Source organism: Erithacus rubecula (assembly GCF_903797595.1).
Source record: "Erithacus rubecula genome assembly, chromosome: 1".
NCBI classification, from domain to species: Eukaryota; Metazoa; Chordata; class Aves; order Passeriformes; family Muscicapidae; genus Erithacus; species Erithacus rubecula.
The window spans coordinates 56,122,082-56,148,472 of NC_136658.1; the positions used below are offsets into that span (position 1 = coordinate 56,122,082).

General features: G+C 35.0%; 1 protein-coding gene across 1 annotated transcript in view; it reads left to right on the forward strand.

Annotated features, from left to right (window-relative positions):
• MYCBP2 (MYC binding protein 2) overlaps positions 1 to 26,391 on the forward strand; it is a 173,487-nt gene that overhangs the window by 33,713 nt on the left and 113,383 nt on the right. Inside the window, exons 4-17 of the mRNA XM_079304272.1 lie at positions 1,426 to 1,579; positions 2,850 to 3,046; positions 3,288 to 3,530; positions 3,805 to 3,876; positions 5,642 to 5,738; positions 10,083 to 10,156; positions 11,327 to 11,465; positions 12,078 to 12,154; positions 13,645 to 13,849; positions 14,754 to 14,918; positions 15,601 to 15,759; positions 16,227 to 16,431; positions 17,110 to 17,255; positions 17,992 to 18,093. Of these exons, the coding sequence (XP_079160398.1) occupies positions 1,426 to 1,579; positions 2,850 to 3,046; positions 3,288 to 3,530; positions 3,805 to 3,876; positions 5,642 to 5,738; positions 10,083 to 10,156; positions 11,327 to 11,465; positions 12,078 to 12,154; positions 13,645 to 13,849; positions 14,754 to 14,918; positions 15,601 to 15,759; positions 16,227 to 16,431; positions 17,110 to 17,255; positions 17,992 to 18,093 (2,035 nt within the window). The remainder of the gene's footprint in view (positions 1 to 1,425; positions 1,580 to 2,849; positions 3,047 to 3,287; positions 3,531 to 3,804; positions 3,877 to 5,641; positions 5,739 to 10,082; positions 10,157 to 11,326; positions 11,466 to 12,077; positions 12,155 to 13,644; positions 13,850 to 14,753; positions 14,919 to 15,600; positions 15,760 to 16,226; positions 16,432 to 17,109; positions 17,256 to 17,991; positions 18,094 to 26,391) is intronic.

Here is a 26,391-nt window from a genome sequence, read left to right on the forward strand (position 1 = left end):
GCATCTCAGAACTCTCTCTTATTGATTCCTACTGTAGTGGAAGTTCATCAAACTTTTTACACTGTGTTATGTTCTCTACTTTCTCTACCTGCCTTTGCCAGCTCCTAGATGGGATCTTCTGACTGAAGATTGTGAAGAATAAAATTGACTTAGTTTCTCTCAGACATTATAACTGAACAAGAAGGGCATTTCTAAAAATGTGCTACAATGTATTTTATTTTTTAGCCTTTAGGATGATGGGGAGTTTTAGATCCTGGAAAAACCATTATACCATTATGTTGACAGGTTTTTTCCCTGTAGATTCTATGCATGTGTTTTCCCCCCACTCCATTGCAGGTGTGAAGTGTAAGGTGTAGTTAGCAGGAAAATTGCTGTTGTGATTTGAAGACTTGACTTGATTATGTTTTTATCCTTCCTTCAGGAATAAAATAGATGGTAAAATAATTTCCGAAGGACAGGAATCAAATGATAAGTCAGCAAAGATAGTTACAAGTCATCCAGTAGAACTTAAAGCTGACTGCCAAAATATATATGTTGTAAGCGTGAGTGGCAGTTGTATTAATGGTGTTATTTATTTTCACATTTTAGTTTTTCTCCTAAGATTTTACTTAGGGGTGAGTCTCTGTTAAATACTCTATACATAGGGGCTCTATGACCAAAACACCTAGTGAGGTTTTGAAGGTACAGTTTTGAGGGTACCCTCCTCTCTTTTCTTTTGTCTTCATTGTTATCAAATACAGAGTTTGAAAAGGAAGTGCAAGGGAGCAGTCAGTGCAGAGAAGCATGACTGTAATCTCAGAATACTCAGGAATTCTAACAGGAAAAGTTAGAGGTAGCTGTAACAGGGCTTTTGCACGTTATGTTAGTTGGCTTAATCCACGTCTGTGATGATTACATACGGAGCTTTAGTGACAAGCAATTTATCTGTGTTTTTGTCACAATATAAAAAACAGTCTCCAAGGCTTTGGAGAGGAAAGTGCTAGAGCTGCCAGTATCAGCTGTCAAAGGTATTGTTATTCAGGTTGTGAAGCCAGGTTGCAAGACCATTCTAGTTTGCTGGCTCATGTTAATGAGAAAGGAAAAAGAAGTCTGTCAAAGTGTGAACTGGATAGAAATTAGAAGGGCTCAGAGGTACAATTTGCCTTTTATTGTGCAAAAAGTTTTAACTTCCCCTATTCTTTTGGGAAACTATTATTCTGCTTAGAGATCCTCTTTTATGTAGTGGCTGACTTGCATGTAATATTTGCTGCTATAGTTGTATAGGTGGGTTCTTGATTTGGATTCTTGTTTCATTTAACACTGTATTTTATATTACAACTTTCTATTTGAGTAATTGTCTTGTTCAGTGAACATGGCAATATACTTTTTCTGGTGAAGATCTAAAAATATTTTATTGACAGCTGTTCTGAAAAATCTCTTCTTTAGATCATTGAAGTTGGATTGTGTGAAGTCTTTGAATTGATAAAGGAGACAAGATTTTCTCATCCATCCTTGTGTCTCAGGAGCCTACAAGCCCTACTTAATGTGCTCCAAGGTCAGCAACCAGAAGGCCTGCAATCAGAGCCTCCAGAAGTCCTAGGTAATACCTCATCTCTTAGTCTATTTTTATTAACATACATCTGTTATTTTGTTGGACAGAAGAAAATGGTTGTTTGCAAGTATTTGTGAGATAGTGCCATGCTTGTTCTCAAATGCCTGACTTCATTCTGGAGTATAAACTGCTTATGGTGTTTATGGAAATACACAGTACTTCCTCACTGAGACCTAAACATTGCAGCCTAACAAACTGGGATTCATTTGTCCTACTGAAACATAACATACTTGGTCTTATTGGAAAGAATACAGTTGTAGGGTGAATTTCTCTTGCAATCTGCTGTTGTGGTCTATAGCTTAGATATTTTATGTTGTAATTTATATGAAGCTGCTGAACAGAGTGTCAAAATTCTTGTTTTTTATTTTCTCTGGCCACCCCAAAGCTTCCCTGAAAATTAATTTTCTTTTTAATGGTACTAAAAATCAAAGTTGAATTCCTGATGTGTTTCAGAACATGATTGACTATATCCTTTAAGTTAAAATCCCATTATCTTTTGTTAGTTTATAGAACTGCAGAGAAGTCTAGGCTGTAGCCTGAGTTGTTTAAAAACAATTTTAAATAAGTCCTTAGACTTCACATATTTTTTAAATATTTTCTGACTTATCAGTATTCCATTTCCAAAGGTAGTAATTTGCTACAGAAAACTTATTTTGTATTGATGCATGGAGTATTAAAAATCTACGGAAAAGACTTTTTAATTACTGCCTTAGTGATTAATTGTATCTGCTCCCAAGAAAATTTAGGTGGATTTCTGTTCACACCTTAATTGTTACAGATGTTCAGCCACCAAATACTGTTTGGAAAGAGGCATGTGATCAAAATAATTTTCAAGCCTCGATTTGAAATGCTAATTTCTGTGAAGTGGGCTGTACTTCAACATGGGTAACGGTCATAAAGAGTTGATAAGTTTGGTTACGACCTATACATCCTCTCAGTGATGGGCTAGATTGAATAGGCAGGTAAAATAACACTTTTGGGCACATTTCTTGTTAATGTGTTCAACTGTGATGGAAGGACTTGTAGTTTTTCTTCTTCGGCCATGGTGATTATCCAGACTTGATGTTTCTGGCTGAAAAGAAGAAAAACTAAGGATAATTTAGGTTTATTTAAGATACTTTTCGGTCTAAAATTAGCTATAAACATAATAGCTGAGGAAAGATACACTGTATTTTCCTAGTTTAATTTCCCATTAATAGTTAAATTGTTCTGTATGATTTTGTGAATTCTCTGTGTAATGGCTGTCTTTTATCTCCAGAATCCCTGTTCCAGCTGCTTCTGGAAATAACTGTCCGTAGCACGGGAATGAATGACAGTACAGGACAGTCCTTGACAGCACTTTCCTGCGCTTGCCTCTTCAGTTTGGTAGCTGCCTGGGGAGAGACAGGAAGGACATTGCAAGCAATCTCTGCAATCCTCACCAATAATGGCAGCCATGCTTGTCAGACTATTCAGGTCTTGCACTAAAACTTCTCTGTGTTCTTCTTCTGGGAATTAAACTTCTCTGGGAATTTATGTAAATGAGTACTTCTCATGAGTTCTGGGAAGATGTGTTGTTTAATTCGGTTACCTTTTCCCCTCTCACTATTTTTGAGATGAGTTGGTATTTGTCTCTCTTGAGTTGAAGTTAAAACAGAAAATACAACATATAAAAAAATTGTCATCTTTTTCACTCACTATTTCTTTTACTGTTTAGGTGCCAACCATTTTAAACTCTCTTCAGCGGAGCGTGCAGGCAGTTCTGGTGGGCAAAATCCAAATCCAGGACTGGTTCAGTAATGGAATAAAGAAGGCAGCCTTGATGCACAAATGGCCATTGAAAGAAATATCTGTAGATGAAGATGACCAGTGCCTACTTCAGAGTGATGGATTTTTTCTCTATCTTTTATGTAAAGATGGACTTTACAAAATTGGCTCTGGCTATAGTGGGACAGTGAGGGTAAGGTGTCTGCTTCATGTCTGATAAGTGATACTTAGTATTTTAATTTAACTTTTATGATGTCCTGTTTCCATGGAGAATCCTATGTAGCTTACTGATAATCAGTTCTATTACAATTTGTGCAAATTTTTATCATAATTTCTATGACAATTTGACAACATTTTATTACAATTTTCACTTTACAATGTAGTTGAAGACATTGCTTAGATAGTAAATGATTCTGTTGAGTTTTTACTCTGGTATTTGTTAATGATGGAAATTTTTTGCTTTTCAGGGCCATATATACAATTCTACATCCCGCATCAAAAACAGAAAAGAAAAAAAGTCTTGGTTAGGCTATGCTCAGGTAGGTGAATACATAAAATGTATGACCCTCCTCATCCCTCATGAGTAGTTTAAAAAAATTTTTGGTACTGGCATCTAAATTATGGAAGATGATGGCCATGTGATTGTATTGGCCCATAGAAAGGAATAATGGAGTGTTCTTGCTATCTGTTATCCCTGTGAAGACTTAAAAATATGATGGTTTAGCACATGAGTTTATGTACTGTACAGTCAATTGATACGTGTTTCTAAGTGCATGTCAGTGGATGTAAAAAAGTGCTGTTGCAACAAACATGTAAAAAATATTTGAAGTGCTTGTTTATGAAAAGAAATTGACTTTAAAACATCTGCAGTAAGATAAGGAAATGCTGTTTTGCTTGGGTAGGACTGAGCATATGTAAGCAATACTTAGAGATATTGTTGACATTGTCTTTGCAGAGTTAACTATATTTGGGTGGTTTGGGTTTTTTAGAGTTAGTTTCTGGCATAGCAACCACTTTTTCTTATATCTTTATTATTCCCTATAAAAAACCCTCAAAACATACCAAAAAGTAAATTTCAGAGAACAATTAATTTACTTAATTTATTGTATGTTTGCTATTAACTGAGTGATTTCATTGTCCCAGTGTGAATTTTAATATACTTCTTGCCATGCTTTTGAAGTTAAATTGTCCATTACAGATACATGTTCTTTCATTGCAGTTATTGTGTGTTGTGTGTGTGTGTGTGTATACACAAAAACACATGAAATCTGGTTTTATTTAATGTAAAAAGCAGATCACAAAAGGTACACTGGCACAAAACAAGTGGGTGTGGATGCATTCATTCTGGAGCATGTTTTATCAGTTTGGAAAGGAGCAGGATTCATGTGGTTTCATTATATAGTGTTACATGTTGGACATTCTATACATAACTGTAAATATGTGATGCCTTTTGAGTGCTTGTATAGGTGTATGCACTCACACAGTGACTGTAGCCAAAGGCACCTCAGTTGGGACAAGTGTCATGCTGGGGTTGTATTTATAGAAAGGTGTGTGACTTGCACTTGTTGCAAGCTATGTGTCCATAAGAGAGAGAAACTGTGTTCTTAGTGTCATTTCCCTTCGATGACTAGTTAACTTAAATTCAAGTGATTTTTCTTACTTCATCATATTAGTTATTTTTAAAACGAAGCTTTTCTATCTTCTTTAATGCTCTTTGCTTAATTTATGTGGGCTTGTTTACCTCATTTCACTGAGATTTATTTATCCTGTAGTTTCAATAGAAGAAAACGTCTTGGTGTGGGAGTCAAAGTAGTTAATTCATTTTTTTTATTCTAAGTTTTAATGCATAAATGTATAATGTTTTAATGTATAAATATGCATTAATGATTTCCCTTCTATATAGGGTAACATTATCAATCGCCTTTCTGGAATTCCTGTGACTATTTTGTTGATTTGAAAAGTGGAGGCAGAAACACTGGTTTTTACTGTGGCTGAGGCTTTTAACTCTATTTTATACAGATCTAAATAACAGAATTAACATATGGGGCTTCAAAAGTTGTGTACAAGCTTCAGCGTGCTAATCTATGACATATAGAAAGTGGAGGAAGGGAGTCAAATTTCCATTTTTTCATGTGGAATTTGATTAGTAAAAAATTGTTGAGCATTATTTGATGTAAAAGGCTTGCACTGTTTTAAAGCAATATCTAAAATAATGATGGTGCTTTTTCCCTTTTAACATCTGTTAATATATTTAAGAGTATCTTCATTTTTCATATTTCCCTATATTTTTTTTGTTCTTGCCAGGGCTATTTATTATATAGAGATACAAATAATCACAGTATGACAGCCATAAGAATAAACCCTGAAACCTTGGAACAAGACGGTACAGTTGCTTTGCCAGGTAAGAACCTCCAGATGAGAGAAATTTGGTACAGTTTTCTGTTTGCATGTTACGTATTTCCAGGCAAGCAGAAGAGAAACTGAGAGACTTTGTCACAAATAGATTGCTTTATGACTTTTCTTCACTTCAGACAAGCTTCAGTATTTCCCTTAGAGGCCTTGCATCTTACTCCAGTTGCTGGAAGAATGTTGCAGCATTTTAGAATATGTAATCATCTTAATTAAAGACTACAAGACCTTAAATTCCTTCCTAAAAACTTAAATTTCTTTTTCATTTGAACTTTGAATGTTTGGCTCATGTATGACTTTGTTTCCAAAATCTCTTGCATTTAAGCCATTGTAAACTGTGAAAAACATCATTTTGTTTTTTAATAGGGCAAAAATATCTCCAGAAAGCAATACCAGCTAATGAACACTAATGGACTGTGCTTCTGATGTTATATTGGTGGTGAATTTTGGTGTATTTGTTTAGAATTTCTTTTTTCAGTTTTGACTGTTTGGGCGGGCTTTGCTTGTTTTGTGGGGAGTTGTTTGTTTTCTTTTTGATGTCCTTTTTCAGAGGAGCCTCATAACTTCATTCTGTTTAGAGAATGAGGATGTTCCTGGAGCATGCTTTAATGACTTTCTAGTGAAATACATCTGTTCTTAGCTATACACATAAATAGCAGAAGGAAACAAGAATGTTTTTTAATCAAGTAATGACAGGCTTATTTGTAGATTAGAAGAAATTTTGTTTCATCCTGACGTAAATAAGAAACCACTGACTGAAATCTCAGCAAAGTTCTGTAGGATTTTTGTCTTTAAAATGCAAACAGCAATTTTTTTAACAAGTTCTAAATGTTGGATTTAGTCCATGCAATCTTCTGCACATCCTTAAAACATGATATCTTTTTCAGCTGTTCTTGCTCTTTGTGGGGGCTCTAGGAGCTATTTCATTGGGAGCACATTCAAAGACCTGAAAAAATGCCTTCCAGAGTGGGATTTCAACTTTGTTCACCTTAGGGCAGCTTCATACCCAGTAGGGTTCATTGATGTCTTTAATTATGTTACCATTTGTAAACAAATTAGTGTTCTTCATGCAAGTCTTGAGAGAGGTTTAAGCACATTTAAAGTCTGCTCTACTGAGCTGTTAGCTTGCATTTGCAAATTGCAGTGACAAGTGTCATTCTGCAAGACTGCCTTGTGTTTATACTGTAAAAAGGCACAAATTAAATGGGAGTGTGCCTTCTCAACAAAATGCAAAAGCAAATCTGAATAGAAATGCCCATTCAGAAATTTCTCAAACTATCTGTACTGTTGCATTTTGTATGGTTTGTGATGGTGTCAAAATTACATGTTCTTTGTAACTCCAGTGCTTTGTATTTCAGTCCTTGAACTTTGCTGTTTTGCTTTGTACACTTCTACACATTTATCTCAGTGTGTAACTGTGAGCAGATATGACCTTGTTCTTTTGCCTAGGACAAATTCCAGGGGGTCTACTTGTGTTTATTTCCTTTCCCATTAGAAAAAATGAAACTAAAGTAGGAGGAAGGTGTCTGACCTGAGAAAAACTGAGTAGGTACTTAACTCTGAATAGTAGTGGCTGTTTCACTGAAATCTTTCAGTGACTTCCAAGTTGTTCTAGTTCTGAAAAGCCATGCTGGATAGAACTAGAGGCCAGTGACCTTGCTAACAGCTGAATACAGCAAATATTTGCTCCTAGTTGGTATGGTGTTCAGACTTGGCTCTATGTGGAATTAATCTCTTTCGAATGCTTGGGCTGGTGATAGTGCATTAAAAAAAGGTATTAGGATTTATTCATACAGGGAATGCATAGGAGGTTAGGAGATGTGATTAGAAGTTGATCCTAGATAGAAGTCACATGACCTTAGAAAGGTCAGAGAACTGTGGAACATTATTTTCTCCTTTCTCAGACAGTAGGATCCATCAGCTTCTTGAAGCCATAAACATCTGTTTTTAAAAGGCAGTCTTTCCGCTCTGATAGATGATCTTGCAAATCCAGCCTTATATCTGGAATTACCAGGCTGTGTGTCAACATTCTTGTGTCTGATGCCATTGCCCAGATTTATACACTGTACCTGAGTTATGCTTTTGTATTCTCAGTCCATATATCATAAAAGAATGTCTGAATTCCATGAGAATTTACTAAGTGACTAGACCTGAATTTACAGAGGTTTTTATCTTTGTCATTTTTTTCAACAGTAATGCTTCCTGCATATCTTAAAACAATTTCTATTTTCAGCTGGAGAAATTGAAGTCATGTGGTATATGGTTTTATTGCTCTTTGAATTTGTAAATTAGTATCTTAGGCTCAGGAGTATTCCCTTAGTGTGAAAAGTACTGCTAACTGAGGGTAGCCTAGTTGACCTCAATGCCTGCATTATTAGCAGGTGCAGAATGCATAGTATGAATGTGGAAGGTGATGCTTCATGGTCATCTTCATTTGAAGCCTCTAAGTAGGCTGTGATTAAGAGATGTCTGTAGTTACGTGTTTTCAGTAAAACATAAGCCCATTCTTTTATAGCCATCTCCAGACAGAAAGCTGGGTTATCCTCACCTCCATAGTAACATACAAAGTCAGATTGAGTAAGATTTAGGATTCATCATGCAAGCTCCTTCCTAGCTGAGACACTATATTAGTTTTTCCAGATACTCCATTTGCCTTCCATTTTTTAGTCTTCCCATTAATTTGTTTTTTAATGCTGGGCCTGTTTGTTAGCTGTGCTAATTTTCAGGAAGTCTTCTGGAGAGCATGTATTTAAAAAAACCCCATGCCTGTTCCAGATTTCCTCTTTGAACGGATCTACAAAACGTAGGAACAACCCCCAGAAATGTTTACAAGGAGACTCACATTTCTTGAAGTGACTCAAGCAATAGGCTGAATAGTGCAATATGGACCCACTGGTGGCAGAATGGATTGTTTCCTTGGCTGTACTGCTTGTGTGAGCATGTAATTTTCAGTCATTCAGGGAAACTTCATGTTTATCAGCTTCCTGTAACCTTTGGAGAAACGTAATTTAGATTAGTTTCGCAACTTCTTGTCAAGTTACTGGTACTTCTTTTATCACTAACACAACTTTGCAGCATAGAGAATTAGTAATGTAAACTGCCTTTGGTTGTTAAATCTGAGATTATTTTTGAGAGAGCAGCATTACAAACTTCAGTGTTTCTGCTGCCATTTTCCATCATGCTTGCTGCATACCTTCTGTGGTTCATACCTGAGTGTGCTCTAAGGGGAAGGACAGTTTTCTACTTTTAGTATTTTGTTTCCTGATGTGAAAGTTACAGGAGGCTTTCTAATTCATTTTCTGTTCCTGGTAAGGGCAGTATATCAGGAAAAAGTAAGCAATGGGTTTCTGTGGGGTGTTTTAAGTTCTATTATTTTTAATGCTTTAGCTAGGTAGCAAAAAATAGCAAACTTGCTAGAAAGGCATTTAGCATTATATTTATTCAATAAAATGTTAACTGGATCTTTTGTTCAGATTATGAAGCAAATACTTGGAGTGCCAAGTTGTTGTTCTGTAGTATTTTTGGAAGAGGTCTCTTTCTTCTGTGTAATCAGTGAGACCAACACCTTAGAAACCATATGGTGTCAATCTCTTTGCCAGTAGCTGCATCAACAGTGCAGGAAGGGAAGAAGAAATAGTGTAAGGACATAGGTTTAAACTTGCAGAGAAAGTGGTAGGTTTTTTTTTCCTCCTAATTGGGGTAGAATTCTTTCCCTACTGTTTTTCATGGAATTAGCTGACCTGTTTTCAATAAATTAGTTATGTGTTCAAATATTTAATTCATAGTTTTCGAAAATACCCAGATGTTCAGCTAATAGTTTGGTGAAATTTATAAATAATCTAAAAATGAGATTAATAGCAAAACCCTGATTCATTTATTTCTCTTGGATTTATATTCTGGATTGAGGAAATGTTTCTTTAAAGATAGTGGTCCTTATATTAAAAAAAAAGGCTTTGGGGAAGGAAAAAGGCTTAATAGTCCTGGAAAATTTGAATTCAGTTGTGTTGTAATAGTTTAGAATATGCCTCACAGGTGACTGCCATGTGGTAGTTTTTTTTTGCATTTAAATATTGGGGTGTAACCACTTGCATTCCATACAATGGAAAGTACTGCAATAACTCTTCCAGGAACTAAGGAGAATTACATACTTTTGATGAGATAGGACATCTTAATGTAAAATAACACATTATCAAAACAGTATCATCTCACTTGAGACAAAGTAGAGCTCTCCTAATCTGATTGGAGTGAGAATGAATTAGACAGAAGCAGAGATTAATTAGTGTGTGTATGTATGCTAATATAAATTGATGCCGTGCATTTCATTTTTCTCTCACAGATTGTCATACTGAAGGGCAGAACATCCTTTTTACAGATGGAGAATATATTAATCAAATAGCAGCATCTAGAGATGTAAGTTTTACAAATGATGGGTAAACGTTTTTTCTCTTAACTGGGTTTTATTTTACAATATTTATAGCTTACTTTTTACTTCATGTTTGGCTTTTTCTTTGCTAACACAACTAAGGAAGAAATCCATGCAACTAGAACTAATGAGAATCTGTCATATTTGTGCATAAAAATCCAGTATTTTGGTATTTATTCACATAATTTTGATTTGTGATGGATTTCTTATTTTTTCAGATAAGTTTGAAGAAAAACTCCATTCCCCTTTCAGGGAAAAAAATCTTCTACATTGAATAGCGTCCTTTTAACATGTTCTACAGGTTCTTTGTGGGATAAGCTTCTTAGAACTTAAGGATAAATTTTTTTCCCTTGATATAATTTCCTGTAATTGCTTTGGAACTTATTGGGGCATTTCAGCCAGTTTTATTAGAAGAAATAGGAAATATGCTACATTCCAGTCTATTTTTGTGTGAAAATAGCCTGTTGGCTAAAGCTGTGGAAGCTCAAAGAAGTGCTCCTACTAGAGACAAAATTGTAGTGGTGTTTGTATGCTTTTTGTTGTTTTTTTTCAGCAGACAGTTACTATGTTTTTAGTTCTGCTATGGTTTTTGGTAGTGAGAAATCTGTAGTATGGGAGTGGGATGTGATGGGGTTGTTAAAAGACATCAAATATCAATGGTAAGAAAGCGAGGATTTATTTATCCATTTCCCTCCTAACAGAACTACTGTTGCATTTTGTACCTTTTTTTTTTTTTTTTATGTTGCCAGAAGATATTCTTTACTTTTAAACAGAAAACTCTTCTAGCTACTCTTTACAGCAGTCACTCTCCAGAATTTTGGGTTATGAGTCAGGAGCAGTCAAGGACTTAAAAGATAGATGTAAATAGTTACAAAAGTAAGATATCTACAGCAGTCCACTATTTTTATAATGTTCATAGCATTTTCATAGAACTTGATTTATGTTTAAGGTGTCAGATATTTAATTCAGCTTGTCCTGATGGTCAATTTCTTCTTTTCTCTTCTGTAGTAAATGTTATTTTACAATAAATGTTACCTTATGAATGTGTCCTCTGATAGTTTATTCTAAAATAATACTATGTTGATGCACTCAGGATGTGGAATGCAAATTAATGCAGTTCTTACACAGTATAAAGTGGACTTTTGTATTTATTGCAGGATGGCTTTGTAGTGCGAATATTTGCCACGAGTACTGAGCCAGTATTGCAACAAGAACTGCAGCTTAAGCTTGCAAGAAAATGCTTACATGCCTGTGGCATCTCATTGTTTGATCTGGAGAAAGATTTGCACATTATCAGTAAGTTCTCTTCTTTGAAGGGTAATATCAAGCCTGGTAATTCAAACAATAGAGCAGAAACACTGCACTTTCCTTTGGCTCTGCTATATGCAGGAAGCTGTAGCTCCATAGTAAACGCATGGAGAGGTGTTTGAAACCATTTAAGTGTTCTTTAACTCAGAGTCAAATCCATACACCCATTTTGAACCACCTTTCTGTCTCTAGTAATATTCATAGTTTTCCAGTATTTTCCTTCAGTTGCATAATAAATATATAATTGTTTGAAGCTTGGACTTTATAAGACATAGTTAAGCTGTGGAACTCCTTGCTGTGGGTCAAAGTTAACAAGTTACAAGGATCACTGAGTGGATTAAAGGGAGAAATTATTACATTGGAAAGCACATTTGCATTGGAATGTGAGGTTAAGAATCATTAGTATCTATGAAAGTACTTCGAAAAAATATCACTTGGCCTTTGTTTTGGGGTATTTTGCTCTGTCGAGTTTGTTTCTGGCTCTGTCAGAATGAAAATAAAGCATATTTGACTACATGGACCAGCAGAATTGGATAGATAACTCTGGTCTGTGAAACTGCCTGGTTAAACTGTTCAGTTAACACAATCTTGCTTGCACAGGTACAGGGTTTGATGAGGAATCAGCTGTCCTTGGTGCTGGGAGAGAGTTTGCACTGATGAAAACTGCTAGTGGAAAGGTACTGAAAATGTTCTGTAGTAAATAGCAAAATGCACCAATAGATTTTTTTTTTAATTTAATCATTATTTTCCATAATTTCGCTTTTTCAGTGTATTAGAATGTATGTTTGTGACTATTCAAATATATTTTTCAGAGCCTGCTTTAAAACATAAAAGGCAAATAGTATTTTAAAAGCATAAACAGATAGTTGGAGCCCATGAGAAATCCATGGCTTGAATATACAGGAATTTCTACAGTCAGGCTTAGAAAGAAGGGCTTTGTTTTAAATTTGGGAAACAAAATTGCCTTCTGTCTACAAATAATGTGTTAACACCTTTGCAAATTTTACCACCTCATAACTTTTCACAATCTGACCATAGTAATTTAAATAAATCCCATCCTGATTTTTTTTCTGATCCTTTAGAGAATTATTGATTCCCTATGTAAATTTTTCAGTTGATTTCTTTAAACCTATTCTTGATGATTTGGTATGTTGTTCTGCTCAGTGGAGACTTTTTTAGATGCATTTGCATATTCATGGAAATTTAGAAATAATACTGTCACTGACTCTTTACATTATTTACTGTGTTTTTATTTCAGTATGAAAAACTAATGCTATTTATCTTGTAAAAGCATAGTTCTTAACATGTTCAAAATTGTATTGCTTTATTGGAATGAAGGCCTTGCTTTGCTGCTGTCAGAGCAGTGAGATTGTTGAAAATGTGAATATTTTTAAAGAAGATTTAATGGTATGTAACAGAATTTCATCAAATAGAACTCTTCAGCATTGGGGAAGACAGATTTACTTTATCATTCAACTAAGAGAAATTCCTGTGCAGTATAAAATTAACAAGTTTCCTGTGTTTGGTCTATAACGTTGTCTGTTAAGGTAGGAAATACAATATATAAGGCAATGTAAAATGGCTTTAGGTGCCCCATAGGTTGACATACCAATTTTGTAGAGCTGTTGAGTTTCATGGTTCTAAAGGAAAATTTTTTGTTCATGTCAGTATTTTTGTTTGTTCACGTGAAATGTTTCATTCAATTATTTGTATAGTCAGTGGCCACTGTGCATTTACTGAACATGTTTTACAAATGTGTTGAAACATATTAAAATTGATAGTAAATTGTTATTTTAAATTGATTTTATTATTTTTACATGGACCAGACATTTTTGTGAAGTGTTTTAAATGTTTAGTTTCCTGTGAGTAGTTTCTTCCGTTCTTGTGTCTTCAACTCATCTAGCCAAACAATTATATATGTGAAAACTCAGTGACTCTGTAGAAAACACATTTCAAAACAATCTAATATAAGAATCTAACCAGAATGTTTCCCCCATTAAGTCAGAATTGATGGGTTTGAGACAGAGATACTGAAATGGCATAAACAAAGTCAAGAACAGTGCGGTGTGGTTTGAAATGAAAGGATTTTAAAACAATGCAACTTTGAAAATTATGTAAGCTTGGAGTGCTGTGGTATTACTAAAACTGATAAACTTTTTTCTCCTAGATTTATTACACTGGCAAATATCAGAGCCTTGGAATCAAACAAGGTGGCCCTTCAGCTGGCAAATGGGTTGAACTCCCAATCACAAAATCTCCAAAGATTATTCAATTTTCTGTTGGACATGACGGCTCACATGCCTTACTTGTTGCTGAGGATGGAAGCATATTCTTCACAGGTTCTGCTAGTAAAGGAGAGGATGGTGAATCAAGTATGTATCATTGCTTGCTTTGACCAGTGGTTGGTAAAAGCCTCTTTAAGAGTTTTTAATTTGAAGAGTTTCAGCATTTTCCAGGAAAGTGTAAGCATGCCATTTGTACTGGAAATTATGTGGGCCACAAGTCCTCTCCCAGCTACAGAATCCTATCTGTGCTTTACCACAGTTTGGTTTGTGTGGTTGAAGTACTATTTTAAAATTGTCCCAACAAAAGACAGTCATAAATTTCGTCAAGAGGCCATGCTGTCTGCCTTGAACTTCAAAATGGAGCCAAGTGTAGTCAAACCTTTTGCCTCTTCACTGTTGTTTTATTGAGCTTTGGAAGTGGATGTTTTTGCTGGTTCATGGAGAGGTGCCTTGATGAGGACTTGTAGAAGCAAATATTCTGGGCTTGATTAAGCAGAATTCTTCAGACATTAAAGAAGAAAGATTAATTTGATCTTCAGACCAAAAAATGCATCATCAATATAAAATTAACACATTTTCTAGTTTTGGTTTCTGTAGTGGCTTGTGTAGGTTGAAATAGACATTGTAAGACCATTAAAGATAACTTTAAGTGCCCTGAAGCTGTAATCTGCTGTAATACTAAATTAAATACTTCACTTTAGGAAATAGATGATAGATGATGATGTGGTAGATTAGTAAGAATAATTAAAGTGTTTCGAAATACTTGAAGAATCATTTCTAAAATATATTGATGTAATCATGTCTTTGCTTGCATTGTATTTTTTGAGAGGAGCCAGTATAATCCAAATAAAATTAGACCAGGAGATTGTACGTATAGTTAGGTGTTTGTTTGGATGTTCTTCATTAGCAGTCTGGAAAACTAATGGTTGTACCTGTGATGGTTTGGGGACTTTTTTGTAGATATACTTATATTCTATTTCTTCATTTAAAGCTAAAAGCAGACGGCAATCAAAACCATATAAGCCTAAAAAAATTATTAAAATGGAAGGGAAGATTGTCATATCTACAGCGTGCAATAATGGAAGCAGTTCTGTAATTTCCAAAGATGGAGAACTCTACATGTTTGGAAAAGATGCCATTTACTCTGACAGTACAAGTAAGTTAATATTTTTTAAATGATTTTTCAGCTTAAGTAATTGAAACTAGTATGAAGGTTTTTAGCCCATGAAAATGTTGTATGTGTGTTTCTTGCTTTCCTAGTATATTTCTGACATTCTGTTGATTCAGACAAATATGATAGAAAGGCAGTTTCCAAAAGTTCTGTAAAATAATTTAGCACTAGTGGTGGCAAATATCCAAACTCATTCTTCCACTAAGGAGAAGAAAGAAAAAAATCACTTTTATTAATCTGATACAAGAAGGCCACACAGGAAAAAGTCACAGAAGTAAGATGTGCTTTGCTACAAACGAAGGCTGCTGGAAACTAGGCCTTATGTGCTTCTCTGCTCATAAGGTAACAGGTGATCCTGTACACCACAGTGTAAATCAAATATGAATGAAACAAACTCAAATGGCGTTATGACTCCTTTAGAATTATTTTTCAAAACAAGTGATTTGCAGCAGTTGTAGGTTTGCTTTTGGCTTTTCATTTTTTGTGGGACAAGTGGCCTAGGACTGATTGTCTTTTCATTTTTTATTCTAACACTTGTTTTTTATATCTGTTTTTCTTCCCTTGCTGTAAACTTTAAAATTGTCAGTATCCACCAGCAATTTTGTTACATCAGTTTCCTTCTTGGCTAGAAAGTGCAATTGTCACTCAAGTGTTTTATGTCTTACAGGTTTAGTAACAGATTTGAAAGGCCATTTTGTGACTCAAGTAGCCATGGGCAAAGCTCATACCTGTGTGTTAATGAAGAATGGAGAAGTTTGGACATTTGGAGTAAATAATAAAGGACAGTGTGGACGAGACACAGGCTCTATGAGCCAAGGAGGAAAAGGTGTGGGACCTTGATTATTTTTATTTTTATTTTCCTTTTGTGTGCTAGCAAATATCAGAAGTGAAAACAGAGCTGAACATTTTGTTTAAAAATGTAATTCCAACACTAAAGCTTGAATACATGCAATTTAAAAAATCATGCATGCCCATGCACAGAGAGAATCTCAAAGTCACTGTGCTGGCTGAGCAGGCAAATCAGGCATTCCTAGTAATTCCTTTTGCAACCTGATCTGTGAGTGTTCTTCAGAGCTTCAGCAGTGAGCCAATATTCATAGATACATAGAATAGTTTGAGATGGAAGTGATCTTTTAAAGGTCATTTAGTGCAACCTCCTGGCAATGAGTAGGGACATCTTCAACTAGACATGTTGCTCAGAGCCCTGTCCAACCTGTCCTTACCTCTCTGGGTAAATCAGAAACCTTTTCTGTTGGCCTCAGGAAGTATTTCTTATTTCAATATCTTAATTAGGTTTTGGAGTTGAAAACATGGCAACAGCAATGGATGAGGACCTGGAAGAGGAACTGGATGAAAAAGATGAGAAGTCCATGATGTGTCCTCCAGGCATGCATAAATGGAAGCTGGAGCAGTGTATGGTGTGCACTGTATGTGGAGATTGCACGGGCTATGGAGCCAGCTGTGTTAGTAGCGGGCGTCCGGATAGAGTACCTGGAGGGTAAGCACATGTCTGGGAGTGTGGGTGGTATGGTGATGGCTAAAACACTTCTTGAATGTGAACTTTCCATATGAAGTAATGTTATGGCTAAATGCATAGTTGAATGTGCTTTTAAAATCAGGAATAGCTTAAAATTTCTGTAAATAGCTTGTGGTTTATTGGACGTGGTTTATTTTTAAAACTTTGTTTTTTACTTTAGCATGTAGTTCTTTACTAGAAGCTTTTAGATATGAACACCAATATAATTTCTGACTCTTGACAGAGCTACTGGCTCAGGATAATCTTTCTTCATCCTGTGGTGAAAGTTTTTTATCTTGCTGTTCAAGTTGCTTTTATCTGATACTTTTTTGGTTAAGCTGCAGAGGGCCACTGTGTCACCATTAGTAATTTTTCAGCATTTTGTGTGCTCATTGTTTCCTTGTTCATGTTCTCATGTGGTGTACAATGCATTGAATAAAGAAAAGTTAATGCTGAGAAGTCAATTTAGTAGGCAGTCAGTGTATGTCCTGGCATCATGCTGCAGCAGCTAGGATTTAAACTAGGTGTCATTCTTGTTTATCTCAAGAAAACTTGCATATCCACAGATAGAACAAAGTAAATAATCTATGTTTTAATTACAAAGGCATCAGTAATACACAAAAATAAAAGATAGCGATAAAGCAACTCTGTTTGCTGCAGAATCTGTGGCTGTGGCTCGGGTGAGTCAGGCTGTGCTGTGTGTGGCTGCTGCAAGGCATGTGCTAGAGAACTGGATGGCCAAGAAGCAAGGCAAAGAGGAATCCTTGATGCTGTAAAAGAGATGATACCTTTAGATCTCTTACTGGGTAAGTAATATGAAATTAGCAAAATTGCTTTTAATTCTCATTTTTGCTGCACCTGTTTTTCCCCCCAGTAAATTTGTTCACACACTTTATTGCTACAGCACAATTTTAGTATAATATTGTTAAAATGATGTTTAACAGTCAGATTTATTTATTGGTATATAAAAAGTGGGATCATTCTGTTCAATGGACAGTTCTAAGCTTACCCTTATTATAATCACCTGTGCCACTTTGTGCCCTGTGCAGTTATATTAATGTTGATGCTATAAAGTTGTTCTTGTCCTTTTTGGTATCCTGAAAATTTTTCTATGATGTTTTTATCAGGATTTAAGCATTCTTAAACTAAAACATGGCTAATTCATGTAATGTTTTAAAAATATAAACAATTGTAGACTTGATTTAATAATGCTTTCTGCAAATTTTTAGGGGAGAATGGAGATAACCATGACAACACATGATATATGTATATTTTTAAGTGCATTTATATATGTATATGCCTAAGTCCTACTTAATGATATTGGAATTGTCAGATACATGAAAAGCAGGAAATTAGGAGATAAAGCTTAGAACTCCTCCAAATTTACTCAAATCCTTTTTGTTTATTGTCAGGGCCACGTAAAGAGCAGCTAGTTTTCAGTTTTGGTTTTTCTGTTTTTGTTTACTTTACTTTTTTAGGGCTTATTGCCACCAAAACAATTTTAAAGATAATTGAGGTATTGTATTTTCTTAATCTATTTAGCTGTCCCTGTCCCTGGAGTTAATATTGAAGAACACCTTCAGCTACGACAAGAAGAAAAACGGCAACGTGTAATTAGGAGACATAGACTGGAAGAAGGAAGAGGTGAGTGACTTACTGAGAAAGGGCTCGAATAGCTTAAGAAACTTGTGAGTCTGTTTTCTAGGAATGAAAAATAGTCTTCCTCCACTAAGCCCAAACAGTGATCAAATTAAATCAGTTCCTAAGTAGGTAGTTTATGTAGCATGCTTTTGGAAAATAGTCAAAAAAATCAGTGTGTTTAACAAAGTCTACACATAAGAATCATAATTTTAATGCTGAAAAGGAGTACTTTATATCACTTTCACAGGTCAGGTTGGTTTTTTTTTCTGTTTCATAGTTGAATGATTGTTTTTTAAAATGTAAATCCTAAAACATACTTATATGAAAAAAGGACTACAAGCCTGTCCCATCATATTTGCCTATTATATGAACTATCTAATTGCTATAATAAATTATTCCATTTCTGTTGTATAATAGGAAGAATTTTATTTTATAAAATGAACTTTTCTGTATTTGCATTACATGAGAATATTGACATGGAGCGAATTAAAAAAAACAAAAGAGCAACATTTCGAAATTTTCTTACGTTTTATATACCTCATTGTACCTTAAGAACTTTTCAGTAGTCTGTGTTCTAAAATACGTCAGTGTCTTGTTGAAGTAAATTTGAGAAATTTAGACTGATGTAAGCTGTAATATTTTCATAAAATATGATGATGTGGTTGCTAAGATTATTGTGTGTTGAGAAGAGGAATAACTTATTGGGACATATGCTTTTCTAAGTTCTGGCAGTGTTAGTAAATTTTTTTTTTCTCTTTTATTCTTCCTTTATGAATCAGATACTGATTTTACTTGAATGCAAAATGTGCCTTGTTAATCCAAATTATTTCCTAGACTGTGCAGTGCATCTTGTGAATTGTCTTCATTTCACTTGCATTAAGAAATTGCTGGTTGTAACCACAAATAAGGAGCAACAAGAAAGAGAAAGCTTGTACTTGCCTATGCATATGGGAAAGGATGGAATATTTATTTTTCTTTGAATCTTTGTGGCTAATTTTAGCTGTGAGGTAAAGAGAGGAGGAAGCCTTTGTTTGGGTCATGTCAGAGCTGCTGCATGCTGCAGGCAAATGTTAGGTGCAGCTAACAATTTTTCCTTGAATCCTAGTTAAATACCCAGGCATTATTGAACGGTGCCGCTGTTCAGCCCATCAGTGGTGACTGAGCTGGGAGGTAAATTTCAGTTAAAAGAAAAAGAAGAGTGGCAGAGAAAAATTTACATTTGCTTCTATTTCTGTGGTTAGTAGAACCAGAGCAGCTTATCCCTTCTCCATGCCATCTGTTTCAAAAAGCAAAAAAAGATCAGTTGAACAGTATCAGGAATGTACTGTTACAATTGATTTTACAGGTGTATGGGTAAAATGAGGTTGTAGCCAGGTGGGGATTGGTCCCTTATCCCAGGCAACCACTGACAAGACAGGAGGACACACTAGGGGAGGTTTAGGCTGGACATTTGGAAGAAGTTCTTCACAGAAACAGTGATTGGGAGTTGGAATGGCCTGCCCAGGGAGGTGGTGGAGTCACCATCCCTGAAGGTGTTTAAGGGAAGACTGGATGTGGCACTTAGTACCATGGTCTAATTGACATGAGGGGTATTTGATCATAAGTTGGACTTGATGATCTCCAAGATGTTTTCCAGCCTAACTGATTCTGTGATTCTGTGTAGGGACTGTAGGTAAAAAGATGTTGGCCAGCTTGCTGCACACATTTTGTGTTACATTCACTATCTAAAGAACATTAAAATCCCATACCTGTGTGGCTGTGGGAGGAAGTGGTTATGCCAATCTGGAAAGGCTGGAGATTAGTCTCCTGTTTTGGTTCAGAATTGCTTCTTGTGATAAAGCTGGAATCAGTGTTTCACAAATACTTAGAGGTCTTTTTTTATATAATCAGGTATGAATATTTGATTTGATAATCAATCTTGATTTGCAGATAATCAGATTAAAGAGCTTTTTTGCTTCTCCATCCAGATGCTGCAGTTTTTCATTAATGAGTTGATGCAAAGAGTGGCACCATTCCTGACAACTCTTATGATGCAGCTCTTCTCATAAGAGAGAATGAGAACATATAAATAATCTACTAGATTTTTAGGTTACTTGCTGCTTAGTTTTCCCAAGAGTTCTAGTATTTGTGCACATGTAACTGAACAAATCCATGCTAATGAAATAACTGTTTAGAGATCCAAAGAAAACTTTCAACCTTTCAGTTTTCTGAAAACACTGCTTAATCAGTTAAAGGCCAGACTAGCTCTTTAGGGCCTTTCCTTAAGGTACACAGTGTTTAGTTTGATAGGATTCTGATTTCTGGGTTATTCAGTGTGTTAATGTTGTGTCCTTTGGTCTTTTATAAGAAATAAAGTGTGAATAGTTTATGATAGTCAGGAATGGGATCCATTACTGAATAGTGCTGCTCACTCTCTAGTTACAATTGGTGACCTTTATTAAATACAAATATATTCAGTAAATCTTGAATGTCTTGTAAACAAGAGGACTATTAAAGCTTTAAAAATACAGGAATATTTAATTCCTATAACAGTCGTACAAATAAAACCAAAAATCACAAAGAAACATCTCACCCATTTGTCCACTAAATATATTGAAATAGGACTAAAGTTTAGGAGAGGGGTGTAAGAGTACAAGCAGTGGAAATATACTGATTTTTGTCTATTTTTTTTGTGCTTCTTTAGCAAAACTCCAGATTTAGTCCTGTTACTGTGGTCTCTGATTTAAAAATATGTTCTTGGGGTCCACTTGAATTTAGAAGTGATGTCTGCAGGTATGACTGTAATTTAATTCCTTCACAAGATCAGCTGTGGTCTCTTGTATTGAAAAAAAAAATGCTCATCTTTATTTGCATTTATTTGAAAATACAAACTCAGAATTTAAATGTTCTGGGTTGAAGTAATTGTTAATAGCAGCAGTATCGATGACCTGGTTCAATATTACTGTCACAAACTATTAACTCGCTTCTCACACATCATCCAAAGTAGCATGCTGCTGTTGTGAGGGACCTGCATATGTGCTGCTCAGCAGCAGCTCTCTAAGTAGCTTCAGAAATTTTAAACACTTATGCTGAATAGTTGCCTTAATGGAATTATAACCAGCTAATGATTTTGATGTTTTGAATCAGTTGTTCATGTTGCTGTATTCAGGAAGAAAAATCTGCTTTAGTGCAAAAAACATAGATCCTTTAAATTAATAGTGGGTAAAAAGTGTTTGTTTGGGATAACCCACTATTTTTAAAAAAATTAAGTTCTTTAATATTTATTATAGTTCTCTGCTATTTTCACAAGTGACTGTGACAAGTGGTGAAGAGGACTCAAAATCAATTCCACATTTTTGAGTTGACGTTTTTGAAAAGGTCTATGACCTCCTGAGAAATGAAGCCAGCTATATTCATCACAGCTTCTATGCTAAATCATATCTCAACATAATTATTGATGGAATTATCTCAGCTCTTCTCAATCCCTGTTCATCTGGTGAGAAGTGAAGGAGCTGATTTTCCATATGGTGAAGTGTTTTTTGTTTTTCAATCTAGTTTGGGGCTTGATGAGAGATGAATATGGAAATGTTTGAACTTCATTGTTTTCTGTGGCAATGAGGAAGTTTTGTATGTTAGAATGTTCAGGACATGGTTATTTTTCCATGAAACTAATTTTTTTCGTTGTGGGGACATTAAATGCCTTAATGGATTACTGAAGTCTGTGGGCCACCTTGTACAACTAATGTAATGAAATTATTGTGATGAACCTAAGACAAGCATTTTCTGAGAGAGCTAATCTTGGAAGGTGTTCATGAGACCTTTTCAGATTGGTATTTGAAGTAATAGAAGTTGGAATAGTCAAAGATTTCAGTTTATTACTTGAATATAATTCTGGGGTGGTTTTTTTCAGAAGGTAATGAGAATGTTAAAATAGCTTTTTAAACGATATATAACTAATAAGCTAAAAAATACAAAAATGGTTCTCAATGCAGTAATAATAAATGGTCTCATGCTTCACTTTTTCTCAGCCTATGATGTAAAAACGTCTAGATGATCATTATTGGGATGCAGATTTGATGTCCAATTAAGCAAGGTTTAGCTTTTGATGCCCTTACAGAAAAGGAAAATGAATTTTCATCAGTCTTATCCTACTTGCAACAACAAAGAATCCACAGAAAATTGATTAATTTTAGTCCAAGCCGCTCTGTTTTAAGACAGTATTATCTGAGGCTGCCTAGGTTTGGGCCTGTTTTCATTTTTCTGAAGTGTAACTGATTCAGTTAATTCAGTGATTAGTTTTACCATAGTAGGCTAAGTATCATATAAATCTGTTCAACATCTGCTCAAGCCACTCTGAGCTGGGAATCAGTTTGTCTGTTCTTTGCTGAACATACATCTAAATATGCAGCAGAACTATCTGTACAAGTGCAATATTACTTATTAAATAATGGTGCAGCTTATTTTTATGGTTTTAGTTAAATGTTTATTTTGATGCTTTCAGGATTCCTTTTTTTCCAATGTTCTTTAAACAAACCAAAACCACTCAAAGCCTTTTCACTTCAAGCAATATTGAATTCTCACATTTTAAGAATTTTAAGAATTCTTTCAAGAGAAAGCTATAGGTTTTTGCCTGTAATGGCCATCATGTATGGTTTTGTGAAGTTGCATAGTTGCACTTGAGTCTGTGATTGCTTTTGGAAAGAGCTAATTATTGTTATTAAAACCGATGTTTAAAGTAAAAGTATTTATATTTATAGTTTCATAAGTCAGATTTGTAGTAGAAACCACGAGAACAGTTCTGGTTAATATTTGCTGTTTGAATTTGCTTTATGTATTTATATATGGAAATGCATATTTCATATTTTTTTAACATACAAAGTCAATTATTCAGAAGGGAGGAAAGATCAAAATTAAGATTATGATAAACCTTACTTCCCTGCATGCTTGTTTGTGCATCTCTTTTTCCCCTTTAAAAGGCCTTAAGTTTTCTTCCACACCTGATCTGTACAATTTAAATGTTGCATTTAGACTACAGGGAGAGACATGTATCCTGCCTTTATTTTCAGTGTTTTGAACAAAAGAAGCAAACTGCAATTAACCTTAGTGCCTCCACATGACATTCTCCGTGAATACTTTTGCCTTAATGACAAATTGCTAGTAAGAGTCTGAAAAATACAGGTTTTACACGCACCATAACTATTAGCCCTGCGTCATAAGAAGATTACATTTTGTTTCCTTTAAGGCTTTATAGGTGGGACATTATCTTGCTATAATGTTTTTTACTTCGAGTGGAACTGAAGTGAAGCATTTGTCCCCAATTCCATTTTCTAAAATATTTTTCTTCAAAATTTGCAACCTGTTGACTTATTAGATGCCTAGTTTCCTGTATTAAGGTTTTATCTTCCTATTTTATTACTAAAAAAAACCTGCTTGGTGTCTTTCGAGCAGCCAGAAATAGGTTTTGACAGTAGAGAGTATGATCCAACCTAGGACTTTGTTCTGCAATCAGAATTTATACTACTTTCCAGTATATATGTGTCATCATGTACTACTTTTTCAGGTAGCCTGCTGTGTTCAGTGCACTGGTGCAGAAGTGTCAGCATTTTAGGTGATTTATTTCAGTCTTCTGTAATCACAGCTTCCCAAATAGCATTTGTTTAGGGTGAGGTACTAGAAGAAATCAAAGTATTTTTTATATAAAATCAAAAAAGCACATAAGTGCATGTAAGATAAAATAATTGTATGCATTTTTCTGAAGTTCACGGCATTATTTAATAAATGCATTCTATTTGGAGAAAATGAAATTTTCTACGGTTAAACGCATTTTTTTTATGCTTTGAATTCCCTGCGAAACAATGTCCATTTTGAAAAGTTTGGACCAAGAAAGGAAAGCTAGTCTTGACATTTCAGCTAGGACTGTTCAGCATCTCAGCTTTGCTGTAGAAAAACAGTTTGAAGGGAGAGAGTGAATGCCATTTTGCATCATATAGCGACTGATTTAAAATCGCTCTATAATCTACTAGTGACTCCTCTTTGCTTATCTCTGTCACTTGATCTTCTAAAGTGGAGACTAGTAATGGATAGCTATTTCCCATGCAGATCCATCTTAGAGGCTTCTAAAACAGTTTTCCAAATAATACTCTGCAGGCATTTTTTAACAAACTAAAGGAAATATCTAGTGCAAGGTTGAATTGTTCCACCAGAATATTCTCTGCACCTAAGCTTTGCTCCCTTTGTAGAGGCAACCTCAGATGTAAGCAGATTGCAATTCTCCATGAATTGTTGTAGTGTTTTGTTGCCTGTGTTGTTTTGGAGGGAGAGGGAGGTACTTTGCACCTTGCCAGCACATGACCAAGGAGGCAGACATCACAATGCAATCAAAATGTAGGTTTTGATTTCATTTTTGTAGTTTCGTATTCTATTATAGTAATATATTTCGGATTTAGCATGCACAAAAAGCCAAAGAAGGTAACAGATGTGTTACGTGGATTTGGGTACAAATTACTATGAAATGGCAATCTGTTGTATTTCACTTTATTTTGGATTCAAGTTCTTTACACAATGATAAATGTAGAGTATATAGGAATATCCAGAAGCAAAGATAAATCCTGCATTGTTCAGAAGGTAAGATTGTCACAGAATTGTAATGTTGTCTAGGACAGTGTGATTCAGATGAATAGCTTGGAAAGTAATGGCAGCTGTGTGCTAGCACCATGTTGGAGCTGACAGCCTCTTATGCTTACTAAACATCCTCTGTCTTACAAATCTCCTGTAGTTCTTTTGCTCACCCTATTGTACTTCACTTCCTTCTGTCCTCCTGCAATTCTCTTCTCTTTGCTCTTAGCACTAAATTGCCAAAGGCTGCCTTCTGGGCTGTATCTCCTTCCCTGCACTGTTTGTTGTGCAAGCATTTTTTGGAACTTCAGAATGTTTGCCTAAGTTATCTAGAGATCATTCAGCCACCCACAAATATTTTAGCTCTACACTCTTCAAGCCACACTCCTTTCAGTCCTTTAATCTCTTTTTGCAACTTTGCTAATCTGAGTTTCACTTTTGTTGTGTTGTCTTGTCCATGCTCTATTTCTTCTGATTTTAATTTCATTAGAAACTTTTCAGTAAGTAAGTCTCACTGCTTTTGCCTTATGTTCCTATGTTTTTCATTCGCCTTTCTTCTGTATCATTTGTCCTTCAGACATTTTTAGCTTTCATAATCTGCTTGTCATTCATCTCTTCCTCTTTTTGCCTTTTCCTGGTGTGCCTCAGGATACTCCTCACTATATCCCCCCCAACTTGCTAAGAAGCAAAATGTGGTGTAATTTTTTATGTAAGCCAAAACTCTGAAAAGTAGAATATTAAACACAGCAAATGGTTTGGCAGAAAGTGATATTTGCAAAATGTATTTATTAAATGGAGATTCCAATTCAGAGGAGACTGAAAAGGAGGAGCACAATAGCAAGACAATTGAAGGAAGAATCTGCAGAATGAAGGCAAATCAAAAGCAAATTATGATCTTTGATTTGGAAAAGGAGCTCTGAATTGGCAAGAGGATCTGTTCTGGAATAAAGAGAGTCCTAATAAGTACAGTATAACAAAAATAAAAATTCCATGCTGTGTGCAGAAACAAACATAACTGAGGAAGTTTTGTGCTATTATATTATCTAACACATGTATGAACCTTTAAGCTAGACAGTAGTGTATTTTTAAAATATTTTTAGTTTTGTTTTTTAAGTGAATCTCAAATTTGGAAGCTTCTCTGTATGAAGAAAGTTTCTTAATCTGAAGGTTCTAAAGCTACATAGATTTGCCCTAACTTGTACTTAAATGTCTATCCATGCTGTTTAATATTAGTGAAGGAGGTGATGGTATAAAGTTGACAGCAGAAAAACTGAGGCAATGGGCATTTTATGAGAAGTTAACCTACATTGTCTTCATAATAAAGTTCAACTAAGGAATGAGGATATCAGTGAATTTGCAGAAGCAGGAGGAATATTTGTATTCAAAGTTCTGCATAAGTGGTTTGTAACACCACAGCCTGATTTGGGGTGCTTTTGTTTACTGTTCATAGAAGGGCTGGATTTGGGAATCTGTGGAACTGAGTGTCACTTAGCAGAATTATTTGTTCCTGATTCATGATTTCTATTGAATATGAGACTTTTGAAAGGACAAAAAGTGTCCAAAAAATTCTTTGTGACATACTTAACCTATAAAACAGTAGAAATACATATTTAATAAACAAATTCCTTGTCCATTACCTGCTTATACTCAACCTCAATTAAGCATAGTACCTCACTGCCTAAGTCTAGATTTGTAAAAAGTAAAAGC